This window comes from Daldinia vernicosa (assembly GCF_022497035.1).
Source record: "Daldinia vernicosa strain CBS 139.73 unplaced genomic scaffold F5Y00scaffold_2, whole genome shotgun sequence".
NCBI lineage: Eukaryota > Fungi > Ascomycota > Sordariomycetes > Xylariales > Hypoxylaceae > Daldinia > Daldinia vernicosa.
In genome coordinates, this window is record NW_025953918.1 from 563192 (window position 1) to 590171 (window position 26980).

Below are 26980 nucleotides of genomic sequence, written 5' to 3' on the forward strand. Positions count from 1 at the left end.
GGTGGTTAAGTTAAGAGAATACCGGTGCTATTTCCACTTGATAGCGAGTAGAGGCATAAAGCCGATGTATCAAGTCCTCCTTAGTTCCACGCTGAGATTTGCGAAGAGCCTGATCAAGATATTCCATGAGTCCGGTGTCTACCTGAGTTCTCATCTTCCCGGAATAAAACAAGACATTTGGCCGATTACCGAAATAATTCAGCCTCGTATTTATCAGCATCTTTCTAGAGGAATGCCCCCCAAAAGACAATGCTGTTAGTTTTCTCTCGTGCAAATGTTGAGAATAGCTTCCATACCACTTATTCAAATCTGCAGCTCATATATAGAGGTTTGGATTATTCAATGATGGGCATATATTGCGTCGAGTTAGGTACCTGTTAACCGCTTAAAATCCCCTAAAGTCGTACATCTTATGCAAATATTAGAGTCGCACATTTTCTCGTCACTACACTCTATCGAAGGTAATAATAGAAAACACCTATATATAGATCAGGTAATTACCTGCCTTATTGTTATAGAGAATTGTAAAGGCAAATAATGATTTACCTATTTTATTCAGTATTTCGTAAAGATGATTATAATGCCAAGGCGAAAAGCCGGTATCATTAACGATGGTATTTTAGAGAACCAGAGCGTTGTCAAAACATACTGAGAATAATCCATCGTATACTATCGCTAGGTAGGTAGCCTCATGACTGAGTACTGTAACAATTATCTTCACGTCATGGTTTAAGCTGCCTATATTGAACCATGTAAATAGGGGCTGGTATGAGAGTCAACTTAGTCAAATAGGTAGATTGAAGTGAAATAATTTCCCCTTATGGTGAGCCATCGTCGGTCTTTTACTTCGCTTACCGCTCATTTCCTTGGAAACTAAGTTGAATTATGACCACTTTATACCGACAGTGACGCTTGTAGATGAAATACTTAAGGCATTGGGCATACCTGGAGAATTGATATCTATAATAGCATAACCACAGGGGTTGTACCAAATGAGTTCATACCGGTAAAGAACTGCAGGACGAGCGAGCAGAATATTTTCAGGTAGTTAAACGATGTCTACCGGACGCTTGACATGAGCAAATCTACAATGAAAATATTGTTGAAGCTTCTCAGGGAATGGCACTCTAGAGTAGTCTACAGGGGCTGCGTAATTCACCGGCCTTGATAGAACTTTGGGTCTCTCGTATTTATAAACAGGCTGAGAGCAAATTGAGTTATCATTATTCAGTGTACTATGGTGCTCTATCTATCGTACTTATATCGGACGGGCCTTTGATCCCCACGGGATCAAAGGCCCTTTACTAATTACATCTATTGGTTACGAGGCCATTCTATTCATTGTTCACACAGGCAAAATATTCCCTTAGGCGGAATCATGGTTTCTAATGAATTTTAGGGTTAATATCTTCGGTACAGTGCATATTCACCAGATGATCTGCCGAGCCTGTGTATTCCACTTAGTATAAAATAGCTGAAAGCTGTATAGTATCTGCCAACTGCCTCGGATGAATACATTACCGGGCCTGAAAGCCAGTTTCTAATTATAAAAATTTATGACGAGCATTTACTTATTTGGCTACCTGAATATCATATGGTAGAGTGTAGCCTCATAGGATCTACAACCGGTATGCCTCTTTTGACATGATGATAGCACATGACAGCTACTTGTTGTAGCCGCTTGAACTTCTACAATTGGCGTTCGAAACCCTCGGCAGAGCATTACCCGAGGGCGCAATACCCGACTTACTAAGACACAACAGCATGATAGTATCGCGATGTACCGGGTTTGGCGTAATAGTCGCCGTATCAAAAGTTCCTCTGATTTAAGTACGCTTTAAGTATAGGTGGTAACGTTGAATTTCCAATAGGATTGAGGCTGTCACGGTGGCACTCGGAACATCGAGCTGAACATCCTAGCCGTTGGGTTACCAGGGCACAACGCAATCAAGTACCCTTGTTGTTTCACGATCCCGTGTCTTGCAGGAGGGCGTGCAGTATAGAACTCCTTCTCCGTTGCATTTACCAATAAGAATCTCTTCGAAGGAAGCCCGTTGCCTACCCCTCTACTTCGTCCCACCCAGTCGCCTGAAGCAATCGATACCAACGTGCATTGACGGATCAAGCCCTCATAGCCGACAACGGCCTTTGTGGTGTGTATACAGCGTCCATGTAAGGACTCTATCGTAGACGGAATCGGCTAGAGGGCCGATTATTTTGGCTCCGGCAGCTTGAAGATCCGGCAGGTCGCTATATATCTTCCCACACCATCACAGATTACATATGAAGGCGGTTGGGCTGCATACTTGACGGGTGGGTGGCCGAACAATCCTTGTCGAAGTAATTCAAATAGAGCTGAGACCGAGGCAACTCGCCCGGAACAGATATTGTGAGATTTTAGTTTTCCGTGAACGCCACCAAGCCCTGTGTTACTATGTAGATAGCACGTGGAAAAACGACGGACGAGGTTTTGAATCTAGCTAGCACACATCTGGCAGTATTGTTTATTCTGTTGACCTGAGCTAATATGGGCCAAGTCTATCAAACAGCCGTATATCAGACTCGCAAGTATGATTCGTTAGCCCGGACCCTCGGCAACTTGGAACCTGACGAGGTCTTTCTCTACCTTGCCTGTAAGTACATACGAGTGTTACCATGGCGTTCACAAAGGAGGCCGAGGCCGCGGTCAGCAAAGGGAGTGCATTAGTTCCTCAATGCGCCCGCAAATTATGTTCAGGACGTTGCCATATACACGTATTATGCATGTAGGACTAGGGGAATCAAGCCTATTGTAACGCTGAGTATCTGCTACAGTCCGTCGAGTTGAGTTACCTGCCTCCTCCCCCCAATCGAAGCACGGCCATGAGGTATAAGCAACATTTTTACTTCTGAATGCCAACCGTGACAGCCTTTCGATCCGAGCTCCTCCAGCCCAATCGATCCGCCCTAGGTTCGAGACGATATAATGATACCGACTCTTGAGGGACTGCTTATGTCATAAGCTGATCCCCCTTAGGCCCAAATATGTCGTACATATTCCAGAAAAGGGGGGCAGAAAGGAAGAAAAGTCTCAGTAGCGACGGTAAATAAAGTCTTATATTGTTCTCGTGTATTCGGGCACGCCTTGGAAAGACTTGGATTTAGATAGAGTCGAAAACAATAGACCAAAATCGCATACTAAACCACAAAAAAAAGCCCCTACCACATGTCTACTAACACCTTGTCGAAAAATGGGTATTACCGTAGTGATGCAAAGAATGGTATATATATAAATACAGTCGTACAAATGCGTCACGGAACTTTCAAGAGTACTCTCGTCTGAAAGGATAAACGGAGTATTCATTCGTTCGTTCGTTCGTCAAATTCGTAGTCTCGTCGGGTATCGTCCGGCGGGTATTCTCCTCCGCGTTCTAGTGAATTTCTTTTTCTTTTTTTTCCCCTGTGAGAACGAGCTGGGACTTCCTTTGCTGCCATTAGATTATGTTCGCAATGCTGATCCTCTCCGTACTGCGGCTTCCTGACGCCGCTCCAGCAGTCGGGCTATTTCTACTGTTGTCGATTTCGACCGTGCCGCCCCCAAGTATATTCCCTGGTATATTCACGCCTTGTTCCACTTTGATCGGCGGAAGCGTTTGCGCTCGAGGCGCGTAAGCCGTAGCTGGGCTCGCTGCCCCTGATGCTAGACCTCTAGTAAGCTCTATTAAGCTATCCCATCCACCCCAGTCCTCCCTCTCACTTGCGTTTAGGCCCGTTCGGTTGTCCGGATGTGCTAGGCCACCTCCAGTAGTTGACGGAGGCATTGTTAATGGTACCTCGCGCTCCGCCCCGAACCAGACCCAGGCTGTTTCGGTGCTAGCTTGCATATCTGCACTCACGTATGTCAGGAGCTCCTCATCTTTCGACAACGCATCTTGGACGGCTCTAAGATCGGGTAGAGCTATTTGCGGAGCGTAGCTAGGCGTAGCTGAACGTGGGAGGACGGCTAATAATTCACGTTGCTTGGCTTCTAGGATCTGTAGGAAGAATGATAAAAAGCGTCCACAGGGGATGGTGATGTCTCGTCGCGCATCAATCGACTTGAGAGCCCTTAGACACGTGGATGCTAACTCGTAATAGCCCGTAAGAAGTAGAAACAACGTAGAGCGGAATATATGGGTTACTAGAAGGCTTGTAGCGGTATCTGCGAGAGTCGAGTTGATCCTGGCAATTAGATTCGCCGTCTCTATCGCTGTCGCTTTGCATTGCTGAATTGCGTCGTTTCGAGCTTCTATAGGGCAGCCAGGGGCAAGGTTGTGACGGTGTAGAAGCAACCGAATACTAAGGAGGTACGCAAGGGGCATTAGTACATGAGGAGCAACTAGAGAGGTATTATTCGCTTCGCATGATTCTGGAAACATTTTCTGGCAAGCGATAAAGTGGTTGTCGAACGTCGCTAGTCGCGGCGGCTCGATCACGGCACTGGAGAAGGCTTCTCTTACGGCAGAGAAAGACCGTACCACGTTGATTATGCCGTGTAGAAAGTGAGTTAGGGGTATGGCGTTTGGGGGATGTACGGGGCCCTCGGTATGGAGGAAATGATCATCGAACGGCTCGGGGAGGGCTACATCGCAGTCGGCATCGTTGATCATAAAGGGGCGTCCAAAGTCCATGGATAGCGTTCGATCGAGAGCGTATATTGCCCACCAAACCCGCCGTCTCATATCTGCCTCGACTCTGGAACGTACCCCAACTACTTCCAGGTGGAGGTCGAGGTCTTGCGCACTTCGTACGGCGCTGCCCAACCAAGTCCAAGCCGCCGACTTCAAATTCAGTTCGTTCAAAGCAAGCGAGACAAGAAACGACGCTCGGACGTTATCCAGGTCAAAGTTATCGTTCCAGGGATCCATCAAGCTTCGCGATGCCTCCAGTAGCTCACTGGCCTGTAGCGTCCTGTCTGGATACGGCTCGTTACTAAATAGGCTCCCCACAGCCAAAACCGCGAAGAACATAGAATGCCACGAGATGGGAACCCGCTGTATATTAGTAGTGTTTTGGTATAATTCCTCTACCTGATGCTGCAACGTCGGCCAATGAAGTATTGGCATCATGATGTGTGCCGCCCCGTAGTACGTATGGAGAAGCTTGTCTACGGTAGCTTTAGGAGGTAACGGTGGTCTGGGAAGGTCGAACGCGACAACAGCCGTCGGTAGTTGTCGATACGCTGCTGGCGGCTTCAGGACACCTCTTGAGAAGTTCCGGAAAGCCACCCTCGCTCGTGAGGGATCCTGCAGCGGAGGGGCCGCTCTTCTCCGCCTCCTAGGTTCGGAGTTTAAGTCCGGGAGAAACTGCTGCGATAATTGCTCAGCACTTTCTCCATCGACATCCATGTGCTCGCCCCGTTCAGCCAACGTGCGTCTTAGATTACTATTCTCCCTCCGTACCCTCTCTATCTGCTTCTCGAGGTCTTGCACTTGTTTGATAGATGACATGCGCCGGTTGGTCTCCTTGGTGAATTGGCATTTGACATTGCGGCTCGAGCATTCCGAGCAACTCGCTGTCTCTGTAGCGTCACACTTAACCTTTCTTTCCCGACAGGCATCGCAGCTTTACACGTGTACGGAACACTGAGAAGCGAATATTGGATTTTCTTACGCTAAGGTGGTTAAAGAAAAAACCAATACCCGTCCTCTCGAAGTCCCGTACGGAGAAGTCAGCATCAAATCTCTTTACCGCGAAAAAGGGGTGCCTAGCAATTATTATGTCGAACTTCTCTCGTTTACGAGACTAGAACATACATAAAAAAAGAACGCTGCTACCGAACACATACCTTGGATCTTTCCTCCTTTGGCGGTAGGCGCGCTTCTGGGCCGAGACGTTCGCCGACAGCTGAGCGCTAGAAAGTCCTGGAGTGCTTGCCACCGACTCGGTTGGGGGCAACGAGTCCCGGCCCATCACCGAGGTTGCCGTCACCGGCGTATAGGGTTGAAATCCCGTCTGGGATGCTGGAGGTAGTTGCGTAATACCTATGGGTTGTGGAGTTTGCGCGGCGTTTGACCTCACGTTTGAGCCCATCAAGTTTCCCAGAAGCTGCTGGACTTGCGGGCGAGGTGAAGTTGCCGACGAGACCGAAGAAGAGTCATACGATCTTGTGGATGGGTTGGGGGAACGGGGAAATGGATTGTGCGACGAAGCTGCCATCGTTGGGAGGCTTACGGTTAAGCTGCTGGCAGCTTGGTCGGGCGGAGTTCTCCTCGGATCGGGCTCTCCCCAGTCGGGCGGGTTTCTGGGGAGAGTTGCCGCTCAAGGAACATGCAGAGAGCTGTGCTGCAGTCGTCTCTTCAAGGACGGCCAAGTATCAGAACAGTTTCCAAGCACCATTCCACCGTAGTCCAGACCTAGGATGATGAACATACGGCAAGCGGTGGGTTTTCGACGAGAGGAGTTGAGAAGAGCTAACTATCCACTATCCTCGCACCGAGACCACAAGAGCAAGAGTTCGAGCCTGGTTCACGTAAAACCGTCTCTTTGTTCGTTCTCGATAAATCCTAGGGACCAGCTGCCCTTTGCGGTGTTGCAGCAGCGTTGTGTTACTAGACGAATTCGTTCAAGTTCTAGTCCCTCGCCTAGCCCGCATCCTCTAAGCATTCAACCACCCAACAGATCAGCTCCGGCGGGGGGGTTTCCCAAACTACGCGGGACGGACGACCGGCTGGGAACAGAGTCTCGGAAGCGCTAGGGCTGGGGCTGTTGCGATCCAGGATCCAATACTGCTATTCTCCGTGCGGTTGGAGGCTTTCGCCGGCATCAATAGGGATTGAGAAATGGTCGATTGCCTAAACGGGAAGGGTGAGCCTGCCGGTAGGCGACAATGATCATGTGCAAATGTAAAGTATTATAACTACGATACGGGTTTAATGTGGTGTTACTCCAGGAGGGACTCCGGGGTGACGACGATGGGTCTGGCAAATGAGCTGCCTCACGTTCGAGGATAGCCGGTGACGGGAAAAGAAAGCAGCAGCAAGTTCTGGAAAGGGCAGTGATTTGAGGAGAAGGGCGATGGCAAATCTGTCGCTGTCGATAGACAGGCTACTGCTACTACTACTGCTAGTTCGCAGGTGTATATCCATCTGGTTCTCCCGCCCTAGCCCGGCGCCGAAGCAAAAATCGGAAATATATAATCTGGAGGGGTCGAACTAAATCCTTCTTACTCCTGACCCCTGTAAATAGTACAAGGAAGGCAGTTAAAGCAGGGCCCTTGGGCGATGGCTCGTCGACAACAGAGGAAAAAAAAAAGAAGCTAGCTAGCTACGGTGTTTCGAGCTGTGTATGTAGGTGGGCCGCCGGCCTGGGCCCTAGCTTGACCCTAATATAATAAGCACAGGTCGCCGTACTGTGGTAAAACCCTAGGACCTTGCCAGATCAAGGGGGGCAAGCCGCGATGGCGAATCGGGCAACCGCTCCAAAATAGCTTAATAGAGGTCCCATGTATGTACATATATCTGTATGTATATCTGTATGTATAGCATAGCTGTAGTGTACGTATGGCTGTGTGTATGGATGGATGGATGAATGGATGGATGGATGGGTGTCTGTATGTCTATAATGTATGTCTATAATGTATGTCTGTACATATATGTGAGTAGGGCCCGCGGTTCTTGCTCTACATAGCATAGGTATATTCAACTGATGTCTGTCTACTATTACTCCCCGATCCCTTAAGCATGTATGTATGTAGGCATGTGTGTAGGCATGTACCGTAGCGCTTTAAACTCGGCGAATGCGCCTAGCAGGGAGAGGATGTCCATTTTGGCTTGCAGAGGCCCAATGGCTTGTCAGAGGAACCCTCCTTTCCCCCCAGCTTGATGCTAAATATGAACTATAGCGTACTCGAGTACATTCATGCGACAACTCTACCCTCCCTACTACGGTAGGCCGTTCTAATGTTCGGCTGGCCTGTCCTGGCCATGTAGGGATCCTGGACCTGGACTACATAGTATGCAACCTCCACACTGGAAAGCTGTACCGTACCTAGTAGCTGCGCATTGTTTTAGCGTGGGATATCTTAGGTAGGACTGGCTGGCGAGTCGGCACTCCCCTCGGCTGTGCCCAGGTTCGACCAGGCCCGTTCGGGTTGCATGATGTGCATTCGGAACCCAGGAATCAGGTGTAGAGGGCCCTTTTCGCATTCCTCGCATTCCTCCTCCTCTTCCCGCGCCTTTCATTACGCTACGTCTCTTCCCCCATCATCGCTATCTTTTCCGCCCGGCCATTCGCCGTAGCTCTCCAGCCCTTCAGCTGCTCAACTTGGCAACACGCTACTATGTAGGTGTCTGTTAGCAAGAGGTGGTGCGAGGGAAAACAATAATACCTATGCTACGTGTAGGGGGATTCCCTGGTAAGCGGCAGTGGCCGGTCCGTTGTTTTAGCAGCCTTTTGACAAGCATGGCTAGGACCAAGTCATGTATGTATTGTACCCAACGTATGTACTAGTTATAGTGTATGTACCTAGGTATGCTGGTATGTAAGGTAGGTAGTTATGTAGACAATCGTCTGTGAGCCCGTGACCCGATCGCTTTTTAATAAAACCTGGCATATGAAAAGAGGAGCGTCCCACTGGTGGACAACGGCTCACGACAGGGTTGAATATGGTCACTAACGACAGCTAGCTTGAAACGTACCAAAGATCGAATGCTCTCCGTGCTCATGCCGATGTAACCTGATCGCTTGGTTAAGCTAAAACTAATAAACTCCGAGGCATTGGCACCCATGTGTCGCGCGCTGGGGATTCCGATACCTACCTTCATTCTGGAGATGGTGTTCTTTTGTCGTCTTTATTCTTTCAATCTTCGGGAGACGAGACCCAGCGGGCAGGCAGTCGGGTGTGCCACGAGCTCGTGGCATCTCTCAAAGCCTGTGGCGTTTTATGGAGGTCCCATCCCGAAAACAAAAGAAGAAGAAAGACCCCCAACTATTACTAGCCCGCCCCTCAATCTTTCTCGACTAAGTTAGTGATTTGATCCCGGGGCGATCTGGTCATTTTCAAGGCACGTTTGGTCCTGGTGATAGCCCTAACGCTTTGCATGGGAATACCCCCCCTCGGCTTCGACTGTAGTAATCTGGCTGGGGTTGAAAAGGGCATGGGGAACATGCAAGGTGCCGCAAAGAGATCACACTACCAATACATAGCCTGCATATCAGTATGCTAGCTTTGGAGCCCGCCAGTCCACGATGAGGGACGATTCCGAATAGGCAAGGGGGATAGGTAATGGAGTTTTCCGTTTCTACCTTAGGTACCTAAGGTACAAATCCAGTTCCAATCGACGAAGGGGTGGATAATGCGCCGCATCTTTCATAACATACCTACCTACCTACATAGGTAGATACTCGGCGACGGCATGGGACGTCTCTCGCTACCTACTATCTACTTACAGCCGTATGAATGGTTGAGATAGCTTTAAGTAGTCTATTGCCGAAACGATCCTGCACCTTTCTAATAACTCGCTCTTCCTACCGGGTTTCCTAACTGAGAACCGTGCCGCCTGAAGGCATAGCGCGTCGTACATACACTTTGTAGTGGCTGCATCGTAGCATAGAACAAGATTGAAGATATAGAAGATGGTGAATGATTACTGAAAGCCTGGCTTGAAGCACTAGCCCCGGCCGATAGCAACAGAATCATATGAATAGTGCCGCTCAAATACGCCGAATGTCATGAACAGCGTAGACGTGCATACGTTAGGTCAGGTCTAGGTAGTTGGGCTCGACCACAGTGTTTATATAAAACTACTGTAAACGGTTACAACCAATTGCAGTTGTATAAACTTTAGTTAATAATAACAAACAAACTAGCATTGATAAGGAAAGACATTGTCTGACTTTGTCTTACACACGCCTCATCTTGGGATCGCAAGCCATCTGCTTCGCTATTATTAGTGTCTACTTGGTAGCCTCATGCATGAGCCTTACTCTTAAATATAGTAGTAAATGATCCACTAAAAAAATATTCGAATAAGGGTTGAATTCGCCGTGGTGCGCAGGGAAGTGTGGAAATTTAATCATATCTTTATACAAAGGGAAAAGGCTATCCAAAATATCTTCACCGAAACCCACTTCGAGCAAGGGCGAGAATAACGAATCTGCGAATGGATCATGGATAAAAGCCACGCGGATACGTAGCAACCAGTCGTCAAGCTAAAACAAGGGGACAAGGATATGAAGTTGTATTAAGGTGCGAAGCTTATGGATGGCTGGGAGGGATCTTTAAAAATCATATAATAACAGCACAACTATAAGCATGTCAATCAGATCATGAAGATCCGGGACGCTATCCCACGTTCTCTCTGTCGGCTCATGACCTGAGCTATACTAAAGAGCTAGGGCATACATATCCTTGGAATGAGAAGCATGCTGTTTGCGGGCTTTCCCAACAAAGTAACCTAACCTAGCTACTTAGCCCATCCACTCATCGCGAATAATCCCACTAGGCAAACTCGCGCGCACCAACGCTGGTCGAGCTATGCTATCTAGGTAGTAGCAATGGTTCTAATAGTGTTGAAGTCAAGCCAAAATCGGCAGATTGCTGCATGGTAAATATCGAGATCGTCAGGGGATTTGAGGCTTTTAGGAGGATAGAAAGTTCCTAAGTTAAATCACAGGGATAAAGCAATGTCCATTTCACCGAGTTACGGATCCTGATTACTACCTAGGCATGCTTATAACTAACTAGCTTGCTGATTCGACGGTCCCGGGTTATCGAATATGATTATATATACTGTACGTTAGGACGGTACCGTGTCTTATTGGCACGATTTCGACCTACCCGAAGGGCAGTCATTGAGATACGGAGGTGTGAACGTATTAGGGAATATTCGCAGGAGAGAGCCACGGGCATGGGAAGATATATTGGCTTCCACTGAAGCGGGAGGGATTATGGCCGATTTCTAGGGCTGTCGGTTTCATGCTTGCGCCGCACTGGTTGTTTGTTACGGCAAAATCGAAATCCATGTCATATAAAAGCTCTCGATATAGGTACATAATGCAGAAAGTATGCATAAATTTATTAACTGCTAAAATTATGACCAGTAACTTTTCAAAACAACCCGAGTAGCAATCATTCAATCATATAGACTATCATAGACTTGAGAGTTAAGTTAGGCGGGTAAAGGTTAGTTCGTAATTTCTAAGTAGGTTAAGAAGTAGGTAGTAAATATAAAGTAACTAGGACACATGTTACGCCGTGTAAGTGTTACCGCATCGAACGAAATCAACAGTGATAGAAACTTACTTTGTACGGCGTACATATTGACCAAGGGACAGCGCGGAAGACATCCGACTGGGCTCCATTAAGCATCATGTGCGCGGTAGAGTGCTATGTACCTACATACTATAGCAAAGCAACGTTAATCATACTGGGTATGTAAAGCCAACTACGGTCTTCTAGAAATGTTCTTTAATTGACATTCAATTTATCTATTACAACAAGACAGGAAACGTATGCCCACGGCTTGCATGATGTCTCACTTTCCGGGATTCTATTTACGTAAGCTTCATCTTTATTTCCTATGTATCATCCCGGAGACCTGCGGTAACAGGTAGTTGAGTAATAAAACTGGTCGGAGATTGAAGCTATTCCTGCACAACAACGATACAAGGAGCGTACCGTGTCAATCGAGAATGACACCATACAAATCTAATAACCCATGATAGAGGATTGGAAGGCTTAACATCCTTAGTTGAAGGTTACTCTCTCGCTCACTTACGGACTTCGCCGCTTGTTAGCTAAGACTGCATTTAGAAAGACAATGGAGCTGAACAGGTAAGGGGTAAGAAATAAGATAGATCGGGCATCTACTGCTAGGTATCTTATTAAGCTAGCGGATATTCACCCTGCGATCTAATCTAGATTTTCTAAGCCGGCATTCTGTAGCTCGCCGCGAAGACGGATCCCCCTCCCCTTTCACTGCCTAACCTAGGCTAAATCTGTATCACATTTATTACTGCAGTCGCCTAAGCGTACATAGTATGTACTACTTACTGTAGAGCTCATACTATGTAGAAGAGCTAACATACCTATCTAGCGTCCTCCATCCCTGGAATCGCGTGCGACTGGGCGCGCCCATCCATCACTTCTCGGCTCCCTCCGGACGTTTCGAACACCAGGCACTTGTACACGCACCTATCCCCACGGATGGTGCAAGTCTTACTATAGGTTAGGTAGTTAAGTCAAGTATATCGAACTAGTTTAACGAGGGAGACCAAGTCAGTTAACCCTCATCAGCGACGACTATTTTGGAGTGCTTCCTATAAGTTTAGATTACCATACTAACGGCCAGTCTGGACCGAATTCGATCCAGACCCGTCTTGAAATATGATAGGTCATGACTGGTCCGTTTCATCATCGTTGCACATGGACCTTCTCCCCGGTTTCTATATGCCGGGAACCGGTTAGCCGAATATTGGGATCTGTATATATAAGTTAATGAGAAACTTGGTCTATTAGTTATGAGAGACCAGCGCTTCGGCGGTGTCTAGGTACCTCTAAAGAATCTAGAAAAGACCCTTTCAACGGTAATTTGCATCACACCTGCATCTGCCCACCTTCAATATTGGTCTGGAATACTTCCACGTTCCGGGACCGCACGCGACTGGCCTGCAGGGTCGCCGACGAGCAGTACCTACGTTAGCTGCGCCGAGACGATCTGTATTTACGAGCCGCATGAGATAGAGGTAATATTCGGGTTGTCCTACAAGCGAACGAGGCAGGGGTTTCGAGGTGAAAATTTAGGAGGATCAAAAGCCAAAAGCCACGATGCCGCCACGATACCGCAGCAAGCCGTGTCCTCCCTATTCCCTATTCCATGTTTTGGTCTGAGAATGAAAAGGCGCATAAATTGTGAAACGGCCAACATCAGCGTAAAATGTAGCCCACCGGATAAACCGAAGAGTAAATTACCATTACTACGAATATCAGGTATATTTCCTCTCTTCTAGGGCGAAGTGGATTCTACGACAACCTACACCCCCCGCGGATGAACACGTCACCGGCATTACCGGTCCCAAGGATCCATGCCCGTCGACGAGGACGGTTATGGAACAAGTAGCCAATTAGCCAATTACAAAATCAGTTGACCAGGTATACAGAATCACGGGGCATAGAAAATTTAGAAAACCAAGCTTCAACTCGCTCGTAAGTGGCCAGATACATACATATCAAGTAGGCAGATGAACGAAACATTATAGACGATCGAGTTCCATCGAAGCCAGCTACATAAATCTTGCCTTGCTAGACCTACATAACCATACCTGCACACATACATTAGGTACACGCACGCATAATGTTCCGTCGAGCGAGATTCTTGTTGGTGTCGGCATCCCCCTCCCCCATTCCCCCTCAACATGCACAGATGGTAACTCTGGTACCGAGTCGGCATGGTAGTAAGTATAAGGACGCATGGGGAAACTTACCCAATGGAGCCAAGAGACCGCGTGCCAGTTGGGTAGCGGCCGATTGCCGACCTCGCGGGACGAACGGGACAAATCCACGACAAGATCGGCTCCGCACTCACTCGAAACACGGACGTTGCCTCTTTCGATACCTGAGGCTCCCGTGGGAGATTCAAGGGGTCTAAGTACTGCTGTAGCGATAGGTCGGCAGCGGACGCGTCTCCTGGGTTGCCTACTGATCATTATACATGCACAATGCGTATGCGTACAATAGCCCTCGCGTACGACTTCATCCCCAATGGAATCTTTGTCTACTTTGCCTACTTTGTCTCCTGTCGTTACCCCGATTCGTCGTTACCCTGCCGCTGCGCTCCTACGTGGTGGAGTGTCCACGGGCGGGGGGGCTAGAATCCCTCCTCTGACCGTTTCCTGAAGTAGCATCCCATCCCGTGCGACGTGGAAAACATGTCTCTCGTGCAACGCATCACAAGTCTAATACACTAAACTAGCACGCAAGCATAAAGACCTAGACGGAGATCCTCGTCCCCCTCCAGGAGAGCGTGTGCATACCATACCTATATACTATGTACTATGTATGGTATCAAAAAGAAGGTGAACACCCGTCTAGGGAGAGCAAGACGAGAACCCTGAATCATCACCAGGCCAGCCAAGAGAATTAAATACCACCGCGGCACTTCAAATGACTCACCCCCGCACCGGCACGGCCTGGAGAGAAAGGAGGTAATTTACACCGAGAGAGAGAGAAAGAAAGAGAGCGAGAGAGCGAGAGAGAGAAAAGAGAAAAGCGCCTCGAAAGTGGACTTCGACCTGCCCACCAATTGGCGCTGTACGCAACCGAGCTAGATGCTTTCACAAGTGCATGCGTCGAAGTGATACCAAGGCCGTTCGCCCCATGCGTGCAAGCTACGCGAGACGACATATGGTCTCGGAGATGGAAGTAGTACAGACCAAGACATGACATGCAGTGAAACGAACGACCTTGTATTACCATCACAACGACCAACTATTCAACAGTATCGCCTTTCTCTTTTCTCGCTCTCTCTCTCTAGTCTCCAGAGCTAGAGACTCCGATTTAGGGCGTCCCTGGGCTCAGCTACAAAACTGAGGTGACCAACCTACCTAAGACTATTGGATCGGATTACTTGCCTTGCCGCAGGTAAGTACCTACATAGTAAAATAGAAAACCCTCTAACTACCTACCTACCTACCTAGCGTTTGTAACTCTACAGATTCGGGAACTTGGAAAAATGGAAAGGAAAGGAATAATCGTAGCTATAGGATTCGACCCGCATATTTCCTGTTGCGTTTATTTGGTTTTTCTTTTCCCTTTTCTTCACTTTCTGCGACTTTATTGCGGCTGAGGAACGCACGTGCGCCAGGATTCTGCTCGGGAGGACCGCTTTGATATGCACAAGTAGGCGAGCGGCGTAGGCGTGCCACGAGGTTTACTTTCTTTTTCTTTTCATGGCGCCCGGGATACGGATCTCGATACAGATACTTACCTAGTCCATCAGAAACATTGGGTAGTTAAGGAAAAGGGGGAAAGTTCTTCGAGGTTGGTTTTTGATGCGTTCTCGCAAGAGAATCCCTCTCGCCCATCAAACGGGGAGTATGTGCGCCACATCTGACATGGGCTGACGATAAGAGAGAGAGAATTAAATACAAATACTCACCGCCGCTTAGAAGAGCGAGCGTATCGTACTTCTATTTTAGGATTTCCCGTGGCATCTTGGAGAAAACCGATTCGTTACAGCCCTCGTAGCAGTAACGCCTTCGTCGGATATTTTAATAACATGTACTTACCTACATACGAACGCCGACAACGTACTTGGTTCCGAAGCCACTCCTGTCCGTATTGACTGATCGAATGGGCAGGTTTCCAGATCGTTCAATGGCTATGGGAGCTACTGTATGTAGAGGAACCTTGGCACCGCGTCTCCCTTCGCTTGCTTCCGCCCTTGAGTAGATTCGGTGGCTCCTTTCACTACGTGTCTGTGTCTAACCTACCGTAATTGGTCTGGTCGTTGTTGCAAGATAAGCAAGCCCGCGATGCCGGGTGTGAGGAAGAGGGGGTCCGGAAAGCCTTCAAACGGGTCGGAAATGCGCAATGCGTAACGGAGTTCGGGATCCCCAGTATAGCAGCACTTCCAGTACATGACGCGAGCCCAATAGCCAGCGTTCCCCTTGCAGCAACGACCGAATAGATGCTTATAAGTCGCTATCACCAAGCCAGGGCCATCCTAGAAATTGCAGCTGAGATCCAAAGTCCAGAAGCCGAAAACGGCAGCGCGTGCATAGCCGTGTTATTATAAGAGGTAATTTATAACCGCTGATCTCCTGCTTGTCATCGCGGTTTGCTGCGATTTTCTAGCGCGTCCCGGTGAGGATCCAGTTTTACTTCGTCCTGATCGACGGCGCAGGTAAGAGGTAGTCATGTATTTATCGACATAAGCATTCAGCATTTTCTTCTTGCCTGCCGGGGCTTAGCCAGACGGGTCTTTTCTCGGTATTGTAACACTTATACTCGTTTGTACTTGCTGAGTTGATAGCCTATTTCAAGCCACCGTCATCCTTAAAGGTGGGCGCTTCCTCAGTACTACATTTTTATCGTAATGCGCCGACAGCTATCCAGGTACCTAGCCTAGTTTCGGCTTGCCGCTGCTTGCTTGTGCCATAGGCACTACGCTGAGTATTATACTGCCTGGGTAATATATTATAGGTCATGTTTTTATCGAACTAAGGATATTAGGAATTTTCTAGGGTTTCTCACATAAACCACGCAGTCCGGACAGTCTCTTAAATCCCAAAGCAGTCTACAAAGGAGGACATCCCTAATCCTTCCAAATAGTATATTTCTTTATGTCCCGTAAAATATGTGCAATACGTCGCTACATTCGTTCCTTGAGGCTCTGCCCAAAGTCGAGCACCATATGCATCTTGAGGGTTCCCTCGAGCCGGAACTCCTGTTTGAATTAGCAGCAAAGAATGATATAACTCTCCCCTCCTCCGATCCAGCCTTTGCCTCTCCAGAATGTCTCCGCAAACGCTACGAGAACTTTCAGAACCTGGACGATTTCCTTAGCTACTACTATATCGGCATGTCAGTCCTAGTAGATGAGGCCGACTTTGAGACTCTGGCGTACGCCTACTTTACCAAAGCCGCATCCCAAAATGTCCGTCACGCCGAAGTTTTCTTCGACCCGCAAGCTCACGCAAGCCGAGGCGTCGAGCTCTCCATAATCATAGAGAGTTTTAGTCGAGCTCAAGGGAGAGCAGCGGTTGACTTCGGCATGACTACACAGCTGATTATGTGTCTGCTACGGCATCTACCCCTTTCCGAAGCTATGGATACGTTTTTGCAAGCGAGAGACGGAGGATATTATGCCAACGGTACACTCGCTGCTGTGGGCATGGACTCTTCTGAGGCACCGTTTCCACCACCCCTATGGAAGAATCTTTACGATGTCGCGAAAGAATCAGGCATCCGAAGGACAATCCATGCTGGGGAGGAGGGCCCGCCACCTTACGTCACTCAAGCCCTCGACATACTAGATGTAGAACGTATAGACCATGGCGTCCGTGCCTTGACGGAGGGTGACGACGCATTGATTGCGCGTCTTGCCTCCTCTAAGACCCTGCTAACCCTGTGCCCTCTGTCGAATGTTAGGTTAAACTGCATCGATTCGATAGACTCGTTTCCTCTTAGAAGACTGATAAATGCCGGTATTAGGTTTAGTATTAACAGTGACGATCCGGCTTATTTTGGGGGATACATACTCGAGAATTACTGTGCCCTGCAGGACGCATTCGACTTGAGCATAAGGGACTGGGAGGCCATTGCGAATGGCGCCGTATTAGGTAGCTGGTGTACCGAGGAGAGAAAGGAGAAGCTGCTGGCCGAGATAAAGAACGTAGCCGACAAATGGAGTAGGTAGAGGATCTGAAGAAGAGTACCTAGTCAATGCTCGAAGCGTCACATATTGTACTTGGAATATACTTGGTACCAACCTGTTAAATGGATGCTAGAGAGTCTCCCACCCATATGTGTATTAGTTTCCCTATTTATACCCCGGTAGTTCACTCGTGTAAGCTCTTCGGTTGCCTTCCACCAAGCTACCTAAGGCAACGCACTTCAAGCATGGTCTACTATATTCATTCTTTATTCCCTTTAACTAGAGAAGCTCTCACTTCGCAGTTCAGTCCCTGTAATTGATTACTACCTATGCTCTTGTTACCATGAACTCTCTAAAAATACTTTTAGTCTTCTCTTTAATCGTAAGTTCAGTAGGTAGAATTCTGTTCCGTGCGGTCCTGGTCTCTTCCAGCGTGGATTTAACACTTGTAGTAATGCAATTGATTAGCCTTGAGTCACTCAGATACAGCATTAAGACTATACTAAAGGGCTAACCCACGATCTTGTGTAGAAGATATAGTTAGCTCAATACATAATTAAGCCGTCCTAAAGGCGACCCAGTAATGATAGCTTTTATTGCCATAATGGCAAGAAAAAAGGTATCTATCTGATTTGTAGCAAGTTATTGCAAGACCTGAAAGCCATGTCGACCCTTGCTTATTCCGTAAACACGTCCTTTAGGGCATCTTATAGGTATTAGAGACTCCATCTTGTTCTTACATTGCAAACATCGCAGCTTTCATCTAGTTACAGTGACATTAGCTACTATTATAACTTCGATTACATATGAATAGGATGGGGTGGATACTACTTCTTGGTATTTAGATAACCAGGGCTTGATTGCAAAAAAAAAAAAAAAAAAAACGTTGCTTGTAAACGGCGAAGTGTTGTATCTTGTATACAACTAATGACGTCAATGCCGGCTGTCGCAAAGTGACGAGTTGGATTTACACTTGAGGTAAACATTTTCTAATACACTCCTACTCAACTATAAGAGTCTCGTATCCCTTTCTATGATCACATTCTAATGATCGATAATGTTCCCTTGATTGAAAATTATGTGTGCTAGATTGTGATCTAATCCATCATTGGACAAGGAAATGGATTACCAGGATTGAGTGGTTGGCGTTGACCGGGCAACGCATGTAAACAACATAGGAACTGACAACTTAGCGACCCGCATTCTTTTCGATCTGGCCCAACCATTTCATTCATTTTGACATTTAGACCTGCAGGTCTAATATACTGCCAACGCAACGCACACATCAAAACAAACTCAAAGGACCCAGGGGTTCCAAAGGGCACATCCTTTAATTAAGAACCTCAGGTGCTATTCCTCATTATTTCTCACTTCGAATACCTCGACAAAAAGAAAACAAATCACAACTTTGAGATTTACGTCGACCCGTCTTGCCTGAGTACACCGATAAATGAGGAGCATCCTCAAGAACTAAAAGCAACCAACCAACAAACAAACAAAACACTTCTGACCAGCACGAGGAGTCTATTACCATTAAAGAGGCAGGGGATGGGACGAAGATGACTAGTAATAACAGAGAATCGGAAGTCCGACCCAGCGTAGAGACCGACCACAGCGAGATGGATGACGAATATCTTGACAGGGACGAAGGATCTGAACAGGGAGAATATGAAAATGAGGATAAGCATGAGGATGTGGGAGAAGGTTCAGTATTGAGCGACCAGACAGATGACGACGACACCCATGATCCAGCCCAAGCAGATGATTCATATCTTGGAGACCCCGAGTATGCAGACTCTCACATCCATGCCGATGATGGCGGTGATACTAGTTCTCATCACGAAGCCACGGACGAGGATGTGTTTAGTGATAAGAGTCCACGAAGCTCTCTAGGGTCGTACGATGCCGTTTCTGAGTCCGATAAGGCACACAAGGACTTTGACAATATGACAACTGCGACTCGGTCACCGCCAGTTTCGGATATTTCACAACACGATCGGGAATATGAGAAGGGAGATTTCGTTCCTACCGTTAGAGGAACACCGCGCCCACCGTTTCGGACCCCTTCAGATGTGCGAGCCATGCATATGTCCTCATCGCCATCTTCGGTCCTGGGCTCTCCTCGGTCCACAAAGAAGCAATTCCCTACCGTTTCTCGCTTGGGGACGCCTACAGCCTCCGCGCAGTATTCCCCGAAGAGGATGTCTACTCCACCGCGTTTTAAGGAACGCAGGGAGGCGCCTCTCGTCCTACTCCATGTCACATTGCTACCACTAAGGTGGGCATGGGGCAATCTACTCAACAATCTCGATACGGATGATGTGAGCGAGCAGGTGAAGACTCTCCGAGAATCTTGGAGGCTCCTGCAAGACCGAATTGGTGACACCGTCATCGAGAGAGGTATACTACTAGGCCATCCTCAGAATGACTATGAGGTTCTCGAGGAGCGCCTGCTCGAAGCGCTAGAGTTGCCCTTCCGCCGACGAGCTCGGATCTTGGAATGCGGTCATTACCTCGGCCCCGCCAATGAATCAACCCTGACCGAAGATGAAGAGAGCGAAGATGAGTGGAGTTCCCAACGATCTCGTGTTGGGGATAAGCGGCACTGGTGTGATACTTGCAAGAGCGAGATCCGCGGCGACTCTCTCGGCTCAGACAAGATCTTTCGGGTTAAGGTCTACGCCAGCAATGGGTTAATGAGGGCTGGCGCCTGGGAAGCTTGCTGGAAAGAAATGGAGCGTGTAGATGTCGAACTAGAACCCATCGTAGGGCCCGCTTTGCAAGAGGAGTTAGTTCATCTCGCCGCGACTCACCCAGAGGCGGCGACTGAAAAGGACGCTACGCAGCATCAGAGGGGCCGGGCCGATATGGGCTCCCAATTCGGGACCTCCTCACCCCAGCCAGAGCTGTCGCGTGTCGGTACACCTATTTCTGCGGAGGAGCGACTCCGGCGAGATGAAGAACGGCTTCGCGAGATCTATGGGCATTCGCCAGCACCACAATCTCGAGAGCCGTCAGTTCATCCGGGCCAGGACAAAAGGTCACATGTGCCGCCGTCGCCTCCCTCCGATAAGACATATAAACAAGAGAAATCTCATCAGGCTGCCTACCAGAACGCGTCGCTCCCTGAGCTTCTACTTCAGTCTATGAGGGTTTTACTGGAAGACCGCAGGAATGTTGCCATCTTCACTCTCAGCATTTTTGTGCTTATGCTTGCCTTTCGGAACGCTCCCACTCCGGCTGAGCCCGTCTACGAGCCAGTGATCCACCGGATGAGAGACGTCCCAATCGCGCGTCGTGCCCAGGTCGTCGATATACCTCAGGTTCCTGCCGTCCAGGTAAACTTTCCGACTATAGAACCGTTAGCCGTGCCGTCAATTTGCGGTGAGCCTTCCACGACGCCTCAACAACATGCGCCATTGGCCGATCTTGTGGGAATCGTACCCGACCAAGAGCCACTGGGAACAGTTCAGCACCAAGATGAACCGGTTGCTGAGTCCCTTATAGAGACATCTTCTATAGAAGAGGAGCAATCCGAATCCGAAGTGAAACCTATCATTTCTCAGGAGCCTACAGTGGCTGAGACGGACTACCAAGGCGACCTGGATGCCGTATTAGAGCAGGATATACCCGCTAGCGAGCCTACAGCGGCTCCTGTGGATTACCAAGAGGAGTCCGTGACCGAAGAGCCTCAGCAAGAGACAACCCAGGGCGAAGCCGAACCAGCCTCAGCGATTTCCGAAGAAACTTTAGAAGTTGCAGTAGAGCCCACGACAGCCCAGGACAGTACAGCAGCCGCGACAAGCATATCCACCGTCTATGAGCCGTGCAGCACATTTGCAGGCATCTACGACCAGTTTATACGCATGGCATTTCAGTCAGAGCAGACTGAAACTGTGACGGAGAAGAAAGTGGTTCGAGTCTTCCACACAGTCACGGAGACGGAGACGGAGCTGGAGACGGCGACCGAAACTGTCAAGATGTCTGCCACTGAAGTTCCAGCCGAGGCTACACCATCCGTTGCTGCGGATGATGTTCCCCTTGAAGACCCAACCCCAGTCGTGTCATCGGAGTCAGATGAGCCAACGGCGGTCGTGTCATCGGAATTAGAGGAGCCAATGGTGGCCGAAGCCGTGGCCGAAACTGTGGCCGAAGCTGCAACTGCAACTGAAGCTGCAACTGAAGCTGCAACCGAAGCTGTGATTGAAAATGTGACTGGAGATGTGACTGAGGAAATCGATTTGTAATGAAGTAGATACTAAGGTTTATGTGGGCTACGAGCGAGGGACTTTATTTGCAACGAGTACATACGTAAGCGAACTGAATGGATCATGCTAGCGCTTCTGTTTCGCTCTTTTCTAATGTTTTGACCATCGTTCTGCGTGGTGGGACAGGATAGCCTGTCAGTCAAGATTGCGATAGATCGACGATACCAATGTAGCATGTATGACGAAGCGTCTTCGGACTGCAAAGTTCATACTCCTACTTGTACATAATGCAGCACTTTGAATAGTTATTACGGAATATTATGAGAGGAATTAGTCGTAGGGTTGTCTCCTAAGATGGTTCTTGGAAGGACGAGTACCTTAGGTGTTTAACCCTAATGTGATGCTGAGAAAACAAATACACAACCTAGAGAGTGATAGGAGGAATATGGAATGTCTTATGACGACCAACGCCTCTTATAAAGTCTAGTCTGTTCCGTAATACAAACATTATCATCTATGTTCTAACAGCACCGAAACCAAGGAAGCTAGTTACCTCTGGGCTATCAAGAAGATTCGCGGTAGCAGTAGTGAACTCAGTAAGAAGAAATGGCGCTTTGATACAGTACTTAGTATCAGATAGTAGCTCTGGGTAGTTCAGGTACCTGAGAAATAAATAATATACTTTGATATTTAGAACATGAAGCTCTTGGTGGGAATCTATTAGTGAACTAGTCCAAGATCGACTCTCTTCTTAACCTCGCGCCAATAGTCGAGGCGTTTCGCTTCTCTAAACTTCTTACCCCACTTGATCATCACTAGGAAGACAGAGCAGATAGCTAATCCGATGAAAGCGACGCTGATGAAACAATTCTGGTATCCTAGGTTGTCGAGCCAGGGCGTGATTCCATACCCGATAGCGAAACTCATCGTGTTACGAATGAGAATACACGTAGTTAGCGCATCGCCCGAAATATCTCGATACGTATCGATCAAGTACGAAACGCTGAGAGTAATGCCCATCGTGTTGGCGAACGCTGTAGTACACATGGCGACAATAAGACCGAACCAGTGCACCTGGTGGGCGGCCCCGACACCCCAGAGGATAAGTGAAGACGGGATTATCAGCGTCGAAACGGAGAAAAGCCAGAGTCGGTGCTCAGGCTCCGAGACGCCATTGTTTCTACGCGCTAATCGAATGACGAAGCGATCCGAAAATACACCTGTAAAAGCCGCGGCGGCGGTAACTCCTACCATACAGGAAAGATAACTCAGACCTACAAGGGACGGGCGAAAATTATAAGGTGGGCCGCCTAGGATGATAGAGCTCGTAGCGTTGAGAATATTAAAGTATATGAGGTACGTGCCGTAGCTAAACCCCGAATAAAACACCACAGGCCACGACAAGAGTTTGAGAGACTGCCACGCACGGTAGTGCATCATGAACGGCCGCGGCTGATCCACGATGGACAATCTTTGCCAGAACGTCTTCGTCTTAGCTGACGGCTGGCCTTCTGGAGAAACAACTCGCCTAATGGTATCGGACGGATCCATCGAGGCCTCCTTGCCCTTCTCATCATCTGGGTTCGGCTCGAGTACTCCATGACTAGACTCGGCGACGACGCCAATAGTAGGTCGGTCGTAATTCGTTTCTTCCATAAAGAAGAATAAAAATAGCCACGTGGCGCCGCAAAAGATGGCCTGGAAGTAAAAAACCCACCGATAGCCAACCCCGTCGTTGATGAAGCCACAAATGACAGGGGCGAAAAAGTTACTGCCAGCCAACATGAATGCGTACCAACCCAGATACGTTCCTCTCTCGTGGGCGAAAAAGAGATCCGCAATGCTGGTTTCAGGCAAAGCCTCGATAGGGGCTGCAAAGAAGCCCGTTAGAACGCGATTCGCGATCCACTGGCTATTGCCGCGCGCATAAGGCCCCCAAACCGTGACGGCCGTGAGCGCGAGGAGAGAGACCAAGTACGTCAGCCGCTTTCCAAACTGCAGCGCAAATGGCTGCCAAAAGAGCAGGCCCCAGCCTAAGAGTAAGAACATATAGCCTGTTCCAGCATTGAGGTCCCCCTCGCTTACGGATAGGGCCGTGGAGAGAGGCACGAGTACCGAATAGACGACTGACAGTGCCATGCCATTAAACCAGGTATACAGGAGAGCGCAAGTTAAGGCCAGGTACTTGCGTCGGGGAGCCCAGTTCAACGGGTCATTGGGATCTGCGGACGGGGTCGGCACGAGCACAATATCCCTCTGGTCCTTAGCATGTCGCGTTGCCATCGTGTGCTCAAGATCGACTAGATGGACCGTCCCGGGGACAAGCGACTCATCGAAATCTCCGGGGTTTGAAGCCACCGATGGAGCCATCTTGGGCTCGTCGGGTTTGCCGCAATGTCAATACCAGTAAAGCCGATACCAGTTAGAATGACCTATCTTAGGTACCTAGGTGGCTTTCAAGTCCCCGAGAAAGTGAATAAAATAGTAGATAGACGGGTGTAAGTTTGGAGGGCTCACCTTTAAATATGCACTTATAACACGGAAATATAATAACACAACAAATAAAGTCTCATGCTTATCCCCCCGCACGTACACTGACGCACTCCTGGTACCGAGCACACCGAGGAGAAGCGCGGGATTCCGTTGGATTGGCAGCCATTCACGTCCCAGAACTAAAAATTGGAAAAGCAGTTATCTGAACCCCTGCCGATCTGCAGTGAGGCGTTGTAACCAGGCCGTCGATATCAGCGATATGTCCTGTTGAGAAAGATAAGCGTAATTGCTTGAGGGTGTCGCACGACATTCCATGTATGCTCTCTTTGTCAACTGATAAGAGCATTTGTTGACCAAATTCCCCCCCCTTTTCCCTTTTCCCTTTCCCCTTGGAGCATCTTGAGTATTTAACATTACAATAAGCGGTGTCGTTTTATACTAAGGCTAGAATAACCTTATCGTTACCTCCTACGTGTAGAAGAAGAAGCATGATGTACGTTATGACCGAGCCAGTTGAGACATTATGCACCTACGCCAATACGAACTAGTGCTATTGATAGGCTAATAGGAGTTGATCTACCCTTGTTCGAGGTTTAATCGAGCTTAGATCTTGGATGAATTAGAGTTGACATCTATGTCATCTTAAGAACTAATCGAGTCATCTTGTCCTCAATTACCCCTCGGGGTCTTCTTCAAATGAATTATATCCCGGGTTTCTCTGTTTACACCTGGTACAGATGATAATTGTCTTTTCTGAGAGCTCTAGCAAGAAATCTTTCATGGATGTACCGCTGCCCGAGTATGACCAAGAGTTGAATAATCCATCAGACGGGCCCGACTGTGTACCAATTTCTGATCTCAAGAAGACGACTTGATGATTCACCGTACAGTTCATGGTGTGGTGGCCTAAGAGTCCAAACTGCAGGTCCTCCAAGCCGGAATATGTAGACATCTCTCGGAATATTGACGTCCAGGCGTTAGCACACCCAGGGTCATTATCGAGTTCATCGTCGCCCGGGGAAACGGTTATCCCTATCATGCATAAGCATAGCTTCCGTAGAGAACCAGCGAGGTGCTGAATAATCTTGGAAAGGGAATCACTTGGTGCCGTCATATTCCCTAACTCCAGATCCCGCAAATTGTGGAATGTTTGGGAAAGCGTTATGCGATCGAAGCTTGCAGACAAATCACCGTACATGTGCGACCCTTTGGCCTTCTCAACTTGCTTCCCGGTTGACAAGTCTATCAGTCGAGCAAGCCAGTCTATTACCCCATCTAGAAGGAAGCTTTGTCCCTTGGAGATCACCCGAAGACTGACCAAGTTAGGTGTCTCCTCAAGCAGCGAGAACAAATAATGCGGTTGCCACTGCAGGAAACCCAGAGACCCGCACGCAAAGCTTCCCAGCGATATGTAAGTGAAGCTCACGGAGAGGTTGAGAGACCGCAGGCTTCGTAAAGTCGGCCTGAGGGATTCGAGAAGAGACCTCGGGAACACAAAAGCTGAGCTAGATAATCCCATATCTTCTTTCTGTATGTCCACGCTGATGGCGTCCAGCCGCTTTCCGCTCCTCGCGACAGCCAGCAGAGCAGCCGAGAACACCATGTCGGCAAACTGATCTTGTGAATGAAGGTGCGGCTCGTCGCTAAGGAAATCTACCCCTGTCTGTCGGCGGATTTCGGCAGTCCCGTAGCTGACATGCCACTGCTGTAACCCTGGCCGGAAATGTCCTCTCGCGGTATTGGCATCTCGCAAGCTAAGCTCTACCACATTTGTTAAATTTTCCAGAGCTTCGCCAAGCAACAGCTGTAACCGTCCGCTACTGACTAGCCAGTTCTGCTCTGCGGCAAGCTCCTCTAGTTTATAAGGCTCGATTCCGTTCTTTACACGGGGATTGCCAGCATTATCATTTCGATGTCCAAAGCTTGGCAGGGCATCGCTGCTGTATAGTCGATCAAGCCCAATAGTCAGCTTCGACAAGCACTTTGATAGATGAGAGTGCTTCGATATATCCAATAAACATCTCAGGCTGTCTGTGCATATCAACGGCCATTAGCAAGGTGCATAATAATATATAGAACGGGTTATATAGGGGGCCGCAAAGGGAAAAGAGGATCGTAGCCCCCTATTATCTCCTCCAGAGACTACGTGTCGAGTTGGGTAGGCGTGGAACACATACTACAACATGGTTAATGAGGGTATCAGATAGGCTTAACAAAGGAGGTACATAGATTTGCACGGAATCTTAAGGTACTCCTAGGTACTAACCATTCATTTACCATAAAACGCCTATCAGAAAAGAATTCGACTGAGAAGGCTTCGAATAGGAACGTCTCGACACGACGACACGTCAAACGTAAGCTGAATAAGTCGTCCAAGGAAAGATACGACGCAGTATGCACAATCAGCTCGCACGGAAGATGCAAAAGCGGAGATCCGGATAGGTTGTACTTGATCTGCGTATCACTCATGTCTCCGAATTGGGCCGGTTTATCAAACTTCGCAGTATCGATTTTATCGACCACTTTTAGACAATAGATAAATTAGATAGGTACTAGTCGAGGAAAATATGAGAATACAAGAATATAGGAAGAATAGTCCATACTACAAGGATTAGATAACGGAAACATGTGTAGTCAAGACTTGCCTCTCCCATATACTCTTCAGACTTAGGTGTTGGTTGATATTCGGAGCCTCGTTTTTAACCATACATCTTAAAACGCCATTTAAGGTATCAACCCTAAGAATTTACGTATGATGTTGGTTCCTAACTACCTTACTTACCGAGCATGTAAGATCGCCATTCCTTGCCGACTTCACTAGTAATTTCAACATACGCAAGCTACATGTGGGAAGTATGTATTGGCTTATCCACTAGGAGAGAAGAAATATCTAGCATTGGTTTATTCAAGTATATACCCCTTTAGTTAGTGTCTAGTGTATTT

General features: G+C 48.2%; 5 protein-coding genes across 5 annotated transcripts; 2 read left to right on the forward strand and 3 right to left on the reverse strand.

The window, feature by feature from the left end:
- Positions 1–3473: 3473 nt before the first annotated feature.
- On the reverse strand, positions 3474–7784 carry F5Y00DRAFT_257115 (fungal-specific transcription factor domain-containing protein; the record flags this gene model as incomplete). The annotated part of the gene is made up of 4 exons (XM_048010511.1): positions 3474–5539; positions 5661–5725; positions 5807–6262; positions 7735–7784. The coding sequence occupies 4 exons, from the start codon at positions 7782–7784 to the stop codon at positions 3474–3476; spliced, it is 2637 nt and encodes an 878-aa protein (XP_047869742.1).
- An 8479-nt stretch (positions 7785–16263) lies between these two features.
- Positions 16264–17378, forward strand: F5Y00DRAFT_269195 (adenosine deaminase; the record flags this gene model as incomplete). The annotated part of the gene is made up of 1 exon (XM_048012394.1): positions 16264–17378. Exon 1 carries the CDS (start codon positions 16317–16319, stop codon positions 17376–17378), a length of 1062 nt encoding a protein of 353 aa, XP_047869743.1. The 5' UTR covers positions 16264–16316.
- Positions 17379–18513: 1135 nt separating this feature from the next.
- F5Y00DRAFT_223721 (uncharacterized protein) lies at positions 18514–22074 on the forward strand. Its single transcript, XM_048005907.1, has one exon. The coding sequence runs from the start codon at positions 18896–18898 to the stop codon at positions 21581–21583; it is 2688 nt and encodes an 895-aa protein (XP_047869744.1). The 5' UTR covers positions 18514–18895; the 3' UTR covers positions 21584–22074.
- A 118-nt stretch (positions 22075–22192) lies between these two features.
- F5Y00DRAFT_223722 (major facilitator superfamily domain-containing protein) lies at positions 22193–23668 on the reverse strand. The gene has a single exon (XM_048005908.1). The coding sequence runs from the start codon at positions 23591–23593 to the stop codon at positions 22265–22267; it is 1329 nt and encodes a 442-aa protein (XP_047869745.1). The 5' UTR covers positions 23594–23668; the 3' UTR covers positions 22193–22264.
- A 1042-nt stretch (positions 23669–24710) lies between these two features.
- F5Y00DRAFT_269199 (uncharacterized protein) lies at positions 24711–26506 on the reverse strand (the record flags this gene model as incomplete). Its single annotated transcript, XM_048012395.1, has 2 exons — positions 24711–26064; positions 26304–26506. The coding sequence occupies 2 exons, from the start codon at positions 26504–26506 to the stop codon at positions 24711–24713; spliced, it is 1557 nt and encodes a 518-aa protein (XP_047869746.1).
- Positions 26507–26980: the final 474 nt, after the last annotated feature.

Excerpts from the sequence above, each read along its gene's own strand:
- F5Y00DRAFT_223721 (XM_048005907.1), top strand. The coding sequence starts at position 18,896 with ATGACTAGTAATAACAGAGAATCGGAAGTCCGACCCAGCGTAGAGACC.
- F5Y00DRAFT_223722 (XM_048005908.1), bottom strand. The coding sequence starts at position 23,593 with ATGTTCTTACTCTTAGGCTGGGGCCTGCTCTTTTGGCAGCCATTTGCG.